The following is a 14,879-nucleotide window of genomic DNA, read 5'->3' as shown; positions in this document are numbered from 1 at the left end:
ACCTTCTACATTAAACAACTAGTAACAGAGAGAGGCTCATAGGGTTGTATAGAATTTTATGAAAATGGATGAGATATGTTCCATTTCCCCTACCAATCACAGCAGTATACTTCAGGCGATCGTTTGAATTTCTGATATCTAAATTCAAACATTTGAAACACAAATATAATGAAATTTTAAAGTAAAAAAATCCTCGATTAATATTTATAAAACGAGGTAAAAAAGGCAGCCGAAGTAGTAACAAATTGGTTCATTTATAAAAACCTTATAGGACTTGCATACACATCTGAGATGGAACATAAAACATAGCCATCATAAAACAAAAAAGTGACATACATAAGTTAAGGAACCAGGCCTTAAATTGTTTTCAAACAATAGAATATGAGAAACATTAGACAGTAAACAAAAAATGGACAACAAACTTAGTCGACCTCCTCAATTTTGGGACCGGCGCTGCTGCCTCCACCTGAGGGGACGTCATCATCCATTGGCATGCCACCTTCACCACCCTGGTACATCTTTGCAATGATTGGGTTGCAGATGCTCTCCAACTCTTTCATCTTGTCTTCAAATTCATCTGCCTCAGCAAGCTGGTTGGTGTCCAGCCATTGGATGGCTGCTTCAATGGCATCCTCAACCTTCTTCTTGTCATCTTCAGACAGCTTGGAAGCAATCTTCTCATCCTTGACTGTATTCCTCATGTTGTATGAATAGTTTTCCAATGCATTCTTTGCCTCAACCTTCTTCTTGTGCTCTTCATCCTCCGACTTGTACTTCTCTGCTTCTTGAACCATCTTCTCAATCTCCTCCTTGGACAGTCTACCCTTATCATTGGTAATGGTGATCTTATTCTTCTGGCCAGTAGTCTTATCCTCAGCAGACACGTTCAGAATACCGTTGGCATCGATATCGAAGCAGACTGTGATTTGAGGAACACCCCTTGGAGCTGGAGGAATACCGGATAGCTCAAATTTACCAAGCAAGTTGTTGTCCCTGGTCCTTGTCCTCTCACCTTCGTAAACCTGAATCAAAACACCAGGCTGGTTGTCGGAGTAGGTAGAGAAGACCTGCTCTTTCTTGGTGGGGATGGTGGTATTTCTGGTAATCAATACTGTCATGACACCTCCAGCAGTCTCCAAACCAAGGGAAAGAGGGGTAACATCCAGTAGAAGAAGATCCTGCACCTTCTCGTTACCCTCACCACTCAAGATAGCAGCTTGAACAGCAGCCCCATAAGCCACAGCTTCATCAGGGTTAATGCTTTTGCAGAGCTCCTTACCGTTGAAGAAATCCTGCAATAGCTGCTGAACTTTAGGAATTCTAGTAGAACCACCAACAAGTACAACTTCATGAACGGTGCTTTTGTCCATCTTGGCATCCCTCAAACACTTCTCCACAGGCTCCATGCACTTCCTAAACAGATCCATGTTCATTTCCTCAAATCTGGCACGGGTGATGGTTGAATAGAAATCAATACCCTCATAGAGAGAATCAATCTCAATGGTTGTCTGAGCAGTAGAGGAGAGAGTTCTCTTCGCTCTCTCACAAGATGTCCTCAACCTCCTAAGAGCCCTGGGGTTGCCAGTGATATCTTTCTTGTTCTTTCTCTTGAATTCCTGAACAAAATGGTTAACCATTCTGTTGTCAAAATCTTCACCCCCAAGATGTGTGTCTCCGGCAGTGGACTTAACCTCAAAGATACCCTCCTCAATGGTAAGAAGGGATACATCAAAGGTACCTCCACCAAGATCAAAAATCAATACGTTCTTCTCCCCTACACTGGTAGCCTTCTTGTCCAGACCGTAAGCAATGGCAGCAGCAGTAGGCTCATTAATGATACGCAAGACATTAATACCAGCAATAACACCGGCATCCTTGGTAGCCTGACGCTGTGAATCGTTGAAGTATGCAGGGACAGTAACCACTGCATTCTTAACAGTTGTTCCGAGGAAGGCCTCAGCAATCTCCCGCATCTTAATCAGGACCATAGAGGAAATCTCCTCTGCTGCAAATTGCTTATCTTCACCCTTGTATGATACGGTGATCATGGGCTTCTCACCAGGTCCAGGGGTGACCTTGAAAGGCCACAACTTGATGTCACTTTGAACTGAGGCATCAGAGAACCTCCTCCCAATCAACCTCTTGGCATCTGTTTGCATCAAAAGAAATAAAGAATTTAGAACAATCAAACACACAAGGAATTCAACACCAAATTCTATATTTCTTAAAGTTATAAATAAATAAACTTAAGACTTGCAATACGTAGCCGTGAAGAAATAAACGCAAAAACCGTATTACAATTGTCTACCAAACATCCAATGTAGTAATTTTTAAAGTTGATGTTTTGTAGGCTATGAATTAAACAAAACCAAATATACAAGTCCTCAATTAGCACAGCACACAGCTTCCAACAAGCGGTAATAATAATTACGTTTTACTATATAAGCAATTTAGGACTTGAGAGACGATCCCTACCTTGCAAATTATTGGATCCAGGCTAACAGAAGAGATATAAACCATATTAATAGCTCCATTTTTTTAGCAAATGTTACGTCTGTCACATCAAATTCAAATTCTAACACGTATATAACAGTGTACTGTGTGAAAAAATAATAGATCAGGAGTTACTAGTTATATTATAACTACAGTTTATAACTTCCTTACAAAAAGAATAATCAAAATCTAAATTTTAGCTTAGATCCGATTTGTAAAGTAGATACTAGTTAATTTGGTCCAACAACAAGTTACATCAACGCCTAGTTTTAACTAGTAACACAGCTGAACACTACAGTTGACTAGGTCAAACAATCAAGTAGTACCAGAATTAATGACAAAAGTAAGCATGCTTGTAAATCTAGCTCAAAAGCATCTAAAATAGTAGATCCGCGTATAATTGAGAGAGCGAGAGAGGGAGGGAGATCATACCGAAGACAGTGTTGATAGGATTCATGGCGACCTGATTCTTGGCAGCATCACCGATCAAACGCTCGCTGTCAGTAAAAGCAACATAAGACGGTGTAGTCCTGTTACCTTGATCATTAGCTATGATCTCAACTCTGTCATGTTGCCACACTCCTACACATGAATATGTTGTTCCTAGATCTATTCCGATGGCCGGACCTTCTCCCTTTCCCGCCATCTATAACTAACACTATTTGTATCTCTTTGTTCAAGAGAGAGAGAGACGCTAAAAGAGAAAAGAGGCGAGAGAGAAAAATGAATAGGGTTTATATGTAAGGAGTATAATGTGATTTATTATGGGAGTCTAAAGAGATGTTTATATAGGAGACTTGTCCCAGAGGCGCGCTTTAGGTCGTTGGGATCTAGAATGTTCCATTCACAACGCTGTCAGCCGTCCGATCTATAATTTAAATCTAACAGTCATCCCTCGTTCTTTTAAACCCTTTAGTGCAACTGGGGCAAGGAATATGTAGTATGTGGTCGGTAATGGCGTGTTTGGATCCGGATCGGATCTCACACGCTTCGCGCTTTCATTTCGTTATAATATTAGCCTTCAAATTAATATAAATGTTTCAATTTTTTATTTTGTTTTGTTTTTTTTAGTGTTTTTGCTCTTTATATGTTCATCGACTGTCCTGTTAATTACTACAAAGTCATAGATTCTTTTTCATTGAGTTTTATTTTAAATTAGAAATTTTTTGAAATTTTTTGGATTTTTAAAATTCTGGCATACTCAATTTAGATTATAAAAAAATCTTTACAATCTGATAGTATTTAATAAAAATTGAAAAACTTCTTATATAATTTGAAGATATTTATTTTTAAATTTTAAAAGGTTGGTTAACTCGAGTGTTATTATATTTGGAATTTAAGAAAAAAAAATATTAGAATCTAGCGGTATTTAAAAGTTAATCAATTTTTTTGTATTTTATAAATTGATAGATTTTGATAAATTTGATAATATATTTTTTGTTTTTCTGAAATATTAGCAGAATTTATGAGATTTTGAAATATTTATAGAAATCCCTATTTAAAGCACTAAGACTTTACGATATTTTGTAAAAACTGCGTTATAATTTGCGTATAATTAAAATTAACAACAACTACGTCAACTTCATGAATTATTATAAACTCCTAGAATTCAAATTAAATACAGTCCCTAAGACAACTTCAGCGATATCAATTAAAATATTATATAATTAACAAATAAGTCGTAATAGTAAATGTGTTGGAGAAATGATCCAAAAATTGATGACATGTTACAATGGTTGAGGTTTTATATACCTGCTAATTTAAAACATGTGCGATGCACGGATAGCACAATTTTTTTTTAATACTATATTTTTTTAAAAAAAAAATGAATTCAATTTTGAATTTTGTTCATTTAAAACTTTAAATGATATGATTTCAGAATAATTATATTAATAGACATATATGTTCATAATTTTTTAGAACATTTAAACTTATTTAAAGTAATAGCATTGTTAAGAACTAAGGAGGTAAATGTTATTATAACGTTATTATTATTTTATTGAGGGTAAAAATATAATGTCTTCGTTATGTTGGGACCTTAAAAAACATTATTTTAGCATGTTGATTACTTAATCGATTAACAGTAATTCTATAAAAAATATTTGAAAAAAACAATATTAATGATTGAACGATATAGTTTTATTGATAATTTTATGTGTATTTTAAAAAAAACATGTTTTAATTAAAATTTGATTTTTAGTTCACATCAATAGAATACAAATTATACTTGGTCTAATATTAATTTGATTTATGTCATATCAGTGGTTTATATTATTTTATTTTAACCTGATTCCCAATACACCGGACAAATTAAACTAATTATTTTTTAGTTTAATTTTAATTTTTTTAAGTGTGGATCAGTAAGATAATTTTGTTTTAGAATGAATAATTAGTATATATTATTTTATTTTTGTTGGTCGAATTGTATTTTTATTTTAGTTTTGTGTTAGTCTGAATCAATTGTATAATGTTTTTTTTATCTTGGATAAATAAAATATATTATTTTGTTTATCCAAATTCATTTGTATAATTTTTTAGGAGAATTGATAGTATTATTATTTTAACTTAGCCCGAGTCACATTATATATCAACCAAATCTTAATAATTATATTTAGTTTATTTAAATTTAATTTAGCCTGAAGTAAAAAATTAGAATGATATAGAAGTCGATATGAATTAAAATTTAAATTGGTAGAAGAAGTTGAATTAAATATAAATTATAGTGATATAGAGTTTGATATAAAATAGATTTGTAATTGGTAAAATAATAGAGAAAGTTGACTTCAATATTAATTAGAATTAAAATTGATCAACCCAATAATTAAAATTAGAACAAATAAATAAGGGTAATTAAGTAATTTCAGCAAGTACCGACCGACCGATTATCAAAATTTTAATATTTCGTCTATTATAATATAGTATAAATAGATTGTTCAAGAGTTCGACTCCTAACACGTATGTGTCTAATCAATTGAAAAAACTATAAAATAATGTCATCTACCTATTTAAGTTATGACGTTACTATGAAAAAATATCCAAATAGCGTTTGTTGTCACCATATATATACTATTATATTAAATACAAAACAATGAAAATTTAATTAATAGTCGGTCTGTTCACCTTTATTACAGTAATATTTAAAATAAAATACCCTCATAAATTATATAAATTCAAATATAATTGTAATATTTTTAATAGTTTTGACTTAAACAAAATAATATAGAATATTAAATAAAAAATATATTATTGATCCAAGCCTGAATAAAAAATAAAAATAAATTACGTACAATTAGCTGGATGTACATCCTTAGATTAACATAAAATAATAAAGATAAATAAAAATTTGAAAGCAAATTTGTTTAGTCGATATAATGTCATCAGGCTAAAATAAAAATATAAACGAGTTAAAACAAAATAAATTGAAAGTAAATTCGCTTGGCAAATATTAAGTCATCGGACTAAAATAAAATTATACATATTATGAATTTGGTCTAAAATATAATAATATTCACTCCGGGCTAAAATGAAATTTAAAAAGTAAAAATATACATATAAATAAAAAAAAAATTAAACAAAAACTAAAGCCCCACATTGGTTGAGTCAGTTGGTTAAGGAGAGAATAATTATCCTATTGATCACATGTTCGAATCCCACGGGGGGAGAATTTATGATTATGTGTCCTTAACCAGAGCATGTCGCTTAAGTGTGATTTTTCTTGGTTCACGTGTTTTGCAGGCTATTGCGTGAATCCGTGAGGTTTACCTAGTATGCACCCGATGAGTAGCGGCTGCGGGTTTCCTACGATAAAAAAATTAAATAAAAAGTTAAATATAATTAGCTGTATTTGGTTGACATAACGAGTTTGAGACTAAAACTAAGATTTGCTATCCCATGCTAAAAAAATATAATAAATACTAGCGATCTAGCTAAAAAATATTTTATCAAACCGGGTTACAATATAATGCGTTGGTCGGTATAATGTCATCAGAATAAAACAACATATATTATCTATTCGACTTAAAATAAAATAATATTCAACTCTAGCTAAAATAATAATAAAAAAAATTAAATGTAATTGGATGGTTGATATAACGGACCTAAGGTTAAAACAAAATAATGTATATTATTGATCTACGCAAAAATTAAAATTAAATTCAAACTAAAGGTAATTCTTATATTATTAATCTGTGTCAAAATAAAATTAAAGTCTATATAATTCGTTGTTAGGTATAGTGTAGGCTTAAGATTGTGGGATAACTAGGATCCGACCCTAATAGCCGAAATATAAAAAAATTGATTGTAGATATGTGTGTAAAATGTTTGAGTTTATATAATTACGATTTTTTTTCAATTTTTATAATATCAAAAACTATTTTAATAAAATAAAAATAAAGATGATTTCTTAGTTAGTATAAGTGCGTCGAACTAAAATAAATCAATACATGTTATTCATCCGGGCTAAAAAATTGTATAATGGATTAATGATAAATTAAATATAAAATAAGTAAATAACTATACCAGCTAAAATAAAATAATATGTACTTTTATTCTGGTTAAAATATTTTTTTTATTATTGATACTATACATAAACTTTTTATCACTGATTCGGGTTTAAACAAATTAAACCAAAATAAATTGAATATAATTAGTTAGATTTGTTCGGTATACCAAAGTAAAGATAATTCGTTTACTATTGATGTGAGCTCAAATTTATTTTTTAATTAAAACATAATTATCTTTTGTAAACACACCTATGAATTTCAACAAAACTAAATCTTCCAAATGGTCATATTTTTAAAAAAACTAAAATTTCACTAAATTATACACATGCATATTTAAAATAATTATCAAATGATATTATCGAAAATTTCTAATAAATAAATTCCAGAGTTTAAAATTTGTACTTTAAATTAAATTCAAAAATAATATAATATTAAAAACAATTCGTGCATCATACGAGTTTTAGGCTTGTATTAATTATTACATAATAATAAAGTTAGTTCATTTTATGTTAAACGAACACCGATTGCGTTTTATAAAATCAAGCAATTAAGAAATATACTTACGAGTAAAAGAAAAAAAGGAATTGATATTTATTTATAACGAGAAATTTAACTATCTAAAATAAGGCTGTAACTAATTTATTATCAGTTTCGACACAATTAAAACTCAAATTTTAATCTATTATACTTAAATAATTCAAATAAATTGCGAATTAAATATTTGGGGCATAATTTTGAATAGTTAGGTATATTAAAAATCAGAATATATTTATATTTTTTCAAATTTTAACGAGTCGAGTTCATGTCGGCCGAACTCGTTAATCTCGACTCGAGTCAGGCCGAACTCGTTAATCTCGACTCAATCCGAACTCGAATTCGAGCCGCACATGCTAAAATTCGCCTCGATCTCGTTAAGTTTAACGTATACATTTTTGAGTTCAAATTTGAACTCGAGTTCTTAACAAACTGAGTCGAACCGAACCCTTATTAAACTGAATTAATGAAGTTTCGAATAAGATAAATGTTAAAGTTTCTAAACTTTGAGCTCTTATCAAGTGAGAGCGGATTATATTTTAATTAGTTATAATTTTTTAAAATGTCATCCTCTATATTTTCACAGGTATCACTTAAAATTATAATGGATACGCTCATAATATAGATATTATATTTGACAGATGCGTATTTAGTAAAAAATGGATACACAATTGAAAAATACTTATCTAAAACGGTATATTAAACTATAGGCACACCAAAAAATGTTTATTTTAAACTTTCTTCTTTAGGAAATGAGGTAACATAGCTGTGGACACAAAGCAATAGTGTACTTGAACCATTATTCGATTCTATGCTATTCCTTTGAACGAATGGTTCTCCGAGCTCTTCCAATATGTTCATGCTGGCACAATAATTGGCAAAATCATTACCCCTTGAATCTAGGGGACATAAGGACGGACGGAACTCGGGGACCGCAGGAAATCACAATTCCCGCCAACTGTCAAAATTTACTGAAATTTTAGTATAATTTTAAAAAATTATACAATTATTTGATTCGGTCCTTCCAAACTATATCCTTGGTTCCCTTCCCGGCTCTGCAAAGGTGAAAAAGATTTGTGAATCATATTTTCTTTAATATGTGAAAAATTATGTAGACCATGGCTGATGGCTTAGATAAACAGGCGCAGGGCAAAATGAACCGTACTTCAAGATGGGCTACTCAACCCAACTCATTAAAACTAAATCTTATATCATTTTTGCATTATAATGGTTATTTTATTATTCAAATACAAAAGTACTCATTACACTTTTTGGTGATTTTTTACATCAAAATAGTGCAAAAACCAGGCTCTTTTTAAACTCAACCCAAACTCATTAAAAATAAATCTTATATCATTCTCGTACTATAATGGTTATTTTATTATTAAAATACAAAAATAATAAAATTTGTGAGATACAAATAGAACAAATCTATTTTAGTAAAGAAAAACAAGGACAATGTTGAAATATATAAAAATTATAAAAATTTAGTGCGACACCAAATTTGATTTAAATTTTGATGTGATATTAAAATGGTGTAATTTTTAGAGTTGGGTTAGAAAGATATTTTACACCAAAATGGTATAAAAGTGCATATTTAGCGATTTAGATTAGAAATGGTGCAAGTTGGCAGCATTATTGCCGAAATGCCGATCATAACACAAGGCTACAACTTGAAGGTTTAGGAAGAACACATTTGAAATTGAAATACATGAAGGGAACATGCAACAAGGTTGCAAAAATGGTAGATAAAACATCGAGCAGCCGAAAAGGAGCTGTAAAAGAAACTCACTGTAACATAACCAGAGTTTATTTCCATATAGAATCTTAAAAAAGAAACTAGCAGGATCCATTCGCAACAGACAGTAACATTACATATTAGCTTGTAGACGTCAGTTTACAAGTTGGACGCTCTCGCAGATCTAGAAATAGCGTAACAAATAACAATTTTTATAACATTTGAAATACTCTGTAGACCATGGCTTGATAAAGGAGGGTAAAATGAACTGTACTTCAAGAGACGCTAACAGGCAACAAGCTCTTATCAACTGTTAATCTACAATGCAATGGTGGTAAGCTATTGCATAGCATGTGCCTGCTAAGTTGGCAAGACATTATTACATCCAGCATTATGCCAAAATACCAATCATAATAAAAAGACCCAAAGATAAAGAAACAGATCTACCAACATTAAGGTCCATGAAAACGAACGATTGATAAGGTTACTAAAATAATCAGTAACACATTAAGCAACATAAAAAAGAGCTGCTAAACATAAGAAGCTCATCGGTCACCAGAACATCAGAACATAATAGGGGTTAATTATCATTTAAAAATTAAAGAAACAAACTAGCAGGTATCGATTCACCACAAACTGTTACGTTTAAGCTTGTAGACATCAGACTACAAGTTGGACACGGTCACAGGTTCTAGAAAGTAGAAACAACAAATAACAAAATTATACCAAGAATCGAGAAACACAAATGTCATAAGCATATGAAGAACGATACTATATGGTAATTCTTGGCAACCATCATAATATTTAAGCCAAGTACCACAAACTCCACAAATTATAAACATTTCACTCATGTGATGTAATGAAGATTGCATTAAGGAACTCTCCCTGGTACATATGTCCGGGAAAAATCAATTTCATGCTCAGTTGGCACGACTTCTAATAACATCTATGTCCATCTCAGTTGGGTCAGTCGCTTGCAGCTCCACCTGAATTCCATCTAGTTCCCGCTTGAACCTGTCCTTGGAGCTAGCATAGATCATCTTGCTTCTAACACGTGCCGTATCGGGAGACCTTGTATAACAGAGAACATAAAAATAAATATTTCTAATCAAAAGTAAAATGTGGTTGATTAAATTAGTTTCAACTTACCACGCAATAAAGATAATTTTGCTTTTCTGACAATTCTCGGCAGTCACAAAATCAAAATCGTAGACAGCATAGCGACACTCGTCAGCAGGAAGACTTGCAGCAAAGTCATCATAACTTAAAGCTGGCTCGCCAACCTTTTCAACAACAACTTGCTTTTGTTTCTCTTCAATCTTGAAAACTACAAATCTGAAGGTTCTCTTTGCCTTCAAATCCAGAAACCTAAGTTTGCAGTCATCATGGACAGCCATGCCAGAAGCAGCGTTGGCCTGTAAAATGGAGCATAGTGCTTCTTAAAAGTACATCATCCAACAAACACAGCTTGCATCTAGTTGCCAAGCGAAATATCTTTAAATTTAAAATAAAGAATTTAAATTTACTTGGCAAAAAAAGGGGAGAGTTTAGATTGCTTAGTGGAATCACTCCAACTAATATGAAATACTATCATAATGTCAACTGGTGGACACACATATACCTTAACACTACATCTTGAAATAAGTCAAATTTTAATTATTTCTTCATTAACAAAAAAAGTGCGTGAACTAAAGAGATGCTGATTATACTCTATATGACATTTTATGCTGGAAATGCTTACGCTTTTATGAAGCAGTAGCAATCAGATTAAATACAGGATCATGAATTGTATTTGGTAGTCTGTGATTGGTATTAGGTAGTACTACTAATTATCGATATTCTCTTTTATAACGGGAGGGATACTGATTAATAAGGTATTCGCCAAATTCCAATCTATAAACAATAACAAAAAATAGGAATCTGAACATGTTGTAGGGTAATATAAAAGATCTAACACACATGTAGCAGAAGGTCAGGTCCACCTAATATCAAACATATAGAAGACAAACAAAAATGAGAAAACTACTAAAATTATACAGGAGCTTTAAAATTGGGGATTTTCCTGCTATCCTAAGAATATCTACACATAAAATGGCTAAGAAGTGGGATTTAAACAAATCGAAACTAGAAAAAATAAAGATCTAATAACAGGAGCAGCAGCAAGTGAATAATAAGTAAAGGTGAAAAATTGAAAAAAGAAGCGAAGAATAAAAGAGAACTCACCATAGTGCAGTAAGTTGGGGTTGGGTTAAAGGATTGAATTAAGGAGGTAGGAGTAATGGTTATGAATGATCTATCTGAGGGGAATAGGAATAGGCAAAGTTGGAATTGCTTTATGATTCTACAACCCCCTATATCGTCTTTGCGTCAAACCAACGCTATCCCTTCCCTTACTTTCCACGAATACCTTTTTTTAATGAACACTCCGAACTTTTTAAATAACGTGAATTTCCTTCTCTTCTTTTTTTTGGAAAATGATAAATCTCCTTCCATAGGTTAAACGGGACCTGGGGACAAATTAAGTCATTTTAATAGTCGTAAAATTATAATTTTGTTTTTTAATGTTGGAGAATTATAAAAATGTCATCCTTATATAATATTTTTTTAAATAATTACATTGTTGTATTTATTAATAATCAAACCTCGAACCTTATACTCTAAAATTTCATATCACTATCACTGTGCTACATGACTTCTTGAGTTTACTTTGAGTTTACTTTAAAATTCTTATTACATAAGGCACATCCTCTTTTTTTTCTCAAATTCTTTTTTTAATATCCAAATCTCCTGCTCAAAGATTTTATATCACCACCATTGTGCCACATAACTTCTTGAGCTGAGAGATCTTCAATAAATCTGAAACCCGAAATTCGATCCGATCTGATCCGGAAAAAAACTCAGAAAGCCCGATCTGGAAAAAATCCCGCCCCGCGGCCTTAAATAAGCCTCTATTTTTCTCGAAAATCCGGCCCGACCCGAAATTCGAAAAACCCGGATAAAAGCCCGAGTCTAAAAAACCGGATAAAAGCTCAGATCTATAAAAGCCGGGTAAAAGTCTGGTTCGACCCGAATAAGAACCCGGACTTTTTGGAAAGTCCGATTAAAGAACCAATTTTTTAATATAAAGTTTGAAATTTTACAATACTTTTAATGATTTTTAAAATATTATACTATAATATTAGAAACAATTAATGTATATATGATTATTTATATATTATATTAAAAAATAATTATTTATTTCAATGTTTAAACTACTCTATCTAACATATCAAGATATTATTTTCTCCGGTATTTAAACTACTCATAATTCAAGTCATAAAATATTAAAATATCTTTTTTAATATATAAATAAAAAACACAGATAAAGCCCGGTTCGGCCCGGATAGCGGGCCTAAAACGGGCCTTATATTTCTTAGAAAGTCCGGCCCAACCTGGTTTTAAAAAAAGTCTGGCCCGATCCTTTTTCAAAAAAATCGGGTTTTTTAAATTCCGGATAAAACCCGGTCCGATGGACTTTTTGTGCATCTCTTCTTGAGCTTACTTTAAAATTCTAATTAGATTAGTCACATCCTCTCTTTTTATCAAATTATGTTTGCATTACTTTCATTTTTGAGTAAATAAAAATATTGATATATATAATTTGCGTGCCTCCTTTTATTTAGTTTTCGTAATTTTATTATAAAATTTTAAAAATTCCACCACCTCATATTTGTTTCACTCACCTCATATTTATTTCACATCTGTTTCACTCATTTCATATTTATAAATTCTCTTGATCAAACCCAATATATATCGGGAAGAGGTATATATTTTTATATATTTTATTCAATAATTTTTTATAAAAATAGTATTTAAAAATTATTATAATTTTAAAATAATATATAATTTTATTGATCAAGTTTTTACATTATAATATAATATATATCTTTAATTTGTCATTTATTTATATTATAAATTAATTTTAATATGATTTGATATTAAAAATATGAAATATTATCAATATTTTTATATATTACAAATTATTAAATTTTTTATTTAAAAAATATGATAAAATACAAAATTATTATTTTTAGTTATTCTCAGCTTTCTCGTGGGAATCCCCGTTCCAGAGGATCACTAATTAAAAGAATCCCAATTTAGGATTGAAGGTGTTTTCGGGGATCAGGGCGGGGATAGTTTCCCCGACCACGAAACGACCCGATGCATATCCCTATAAACAAATTTCAAATATTTTTATTTTAATGATATAGTTTTGATTTTTTTATTAATTAGGATCATATAGCTTATAAAATATATAATCTCAAAATTTTCGGCTTAAGTAAAAATTGAATTATACGATAAAAAATAAGCTCTCACTTCCTAAGTTATCTAATACCACTTTAATAGTATGTATGAAAAAAAAGTAAGACAACCTAGTGAAAAGTTAAAATAATCATTTATCGTATTCAAAAATAATTTCTGTATAGATGCAAATTCGTTCGAGATAATATATATATATATGCAAGTCGCACGAGCTTTTCTGCTAATTCAGATCTATTTTTTAACTTATAAAGGATTGAATACCCCCACATTCAATTTTTCAGGAATTATTGATGTACGTTTAATCTTTTCATAACTTATTTGCTTTGAAAGTTAAAAATGAGCTTCGAATTTAACATCTTCCTCCTATTTTTCTCGAAAAATTGCTAGTTTTTGTTCATACATATTTGTGCGTGTACTATGTGATGCCCTCAAATTAGGGGACTAGATTTGGGAGTCACTAACCGATAAACAATATTATAACATGCACATCGGAATAAAATAATAAATATGACCCCTTGCATGCAACTGGATCGATCACAGGTTATAGTATGAAACAGGAAATATCACAAACCAAAAGTTATTACAATCCACTAGTCTATTTAGTTTTACAGACTATTCATCTTTTATTACAAACTACTAGACTAGTCAAGCGTCTCTAGACAGTCTACCTGGAAAGGCACACCAAAAACTATTTACAAGCACACGACTCTTGATCAAACCTGGAACTCAGGCTTGCTCTGGCCTAACTGAAAGATCAGAATAATAAATAAGTATGAGCAAAAGAAATGTTCATCAAGCAGTATATAACTTATGCTTGGACAACACCAATAATATATCCGAAGAATAAAACCGAGCGACAATATCTGAATAAAATCAAGAGCTAATATAAGCTTTGATGATAAACAATACATTAATATTTTAGATTGGAATCCTTGAACGACGGTGTGTTGCCGCCAGTGATCAGCCGCAGAGTAACCCCTGTATGCCGAAGCATAGCCAACAAAATAAAGGGGCACCCAAGACACACATTGGCCTAACAAGGTATTATAACCAAGTATAATACATAGCTCACATTTGACCGCCGCCACAACCTCTTACGCAACTATCCAATCAATAAAAAAAATTAATTAAAGTAGTCGAATCAAACGATATCCTTAACAATACAACTCCCTATTTCACATGGTCCAGAGTAATCGCAACAACTGATGCGAGATAACTAAAATAAATAGTTATTCACTAATATCATAACAAAATTCCACTATATAGATTATATCTGGATAGTACAGTTATTCACTATCTATCAAACCAAA

At 31.2% G+C, this 14,879-nt stretch overlaps 2 protein-coding genes across 2 annotated transcripts; both read right to left on the bottom strand.

Moving 5' to 3' along the window:
* Positions 1 to 235: 235 nt before the first annotated feature.
* On the bottom strand, positions 236 to 3,259 carry LOC141690001 (heat shock cognate 70 kDa protein 2-like). The gene is made up of 2 exons (XM_074494563.1): positions 2,926 to 3,259; positions 236 to 2,149 (listed from the first exon to the last, which is right to left on the bottom strand). Exons 1-2 carry the CDS (start codon positions 3,137 to 3,139, stop codon positions 423 to 425), a joined length of 1,941 nt encoding a protein of 646 aa, XP_074350664.1. The 5' UTR covers positions 3,140 to 3,259; the 3' UTR covers positions 236 to 422.
* Positions 3,260 to 9,830: 6,571 nt separating this feature from the next.
* Positions 9,831 to 11,633, bottom strand: LOC141692412 (actin-depolymerizing factor 4-like). Its single transcript, XM_074497240.1, has 3 exons — positions 11,491 to 11,633; positions 10,417 to 10,682; positions 9,831 to 10,338 (listed from the first exon to the last, which is right to left on the bottom strand). Exons 1-3 carry the CDS (start codon positions 11,491 to 11,493, stop codon positions 10,188 to 10,190), a joined length of 420 nt encoding a protein of 139 aa, XP_074353341.1. The 5' UTR covers positions 11,494 to 11,633; the 3' UTR covers positions 9,831 to 10,187.
* Between the last annotated feature and the right edge of the window lie 3,246 nt (positions 11,634 to 14,879).

This window comes from Apium graveolens, chromosome 10 (genome assembly GCF_009905375.1).
Source record: "Apium graveolens cultivar Ventura chromosome 10, ASM990537v1, whole genome shotgun sequence".
In the NCBI taxonomy this organism is placed as follows: domain Eukaryota; kingdom Viridiplantae; phylum Streptophyta; class Magnoliopsida; order Apiales; family Apiaceae; genus Apium; species Apium graveolens.
This window is presented reverse-complemented; position numbering and strand designations above follow the sequence as displayed.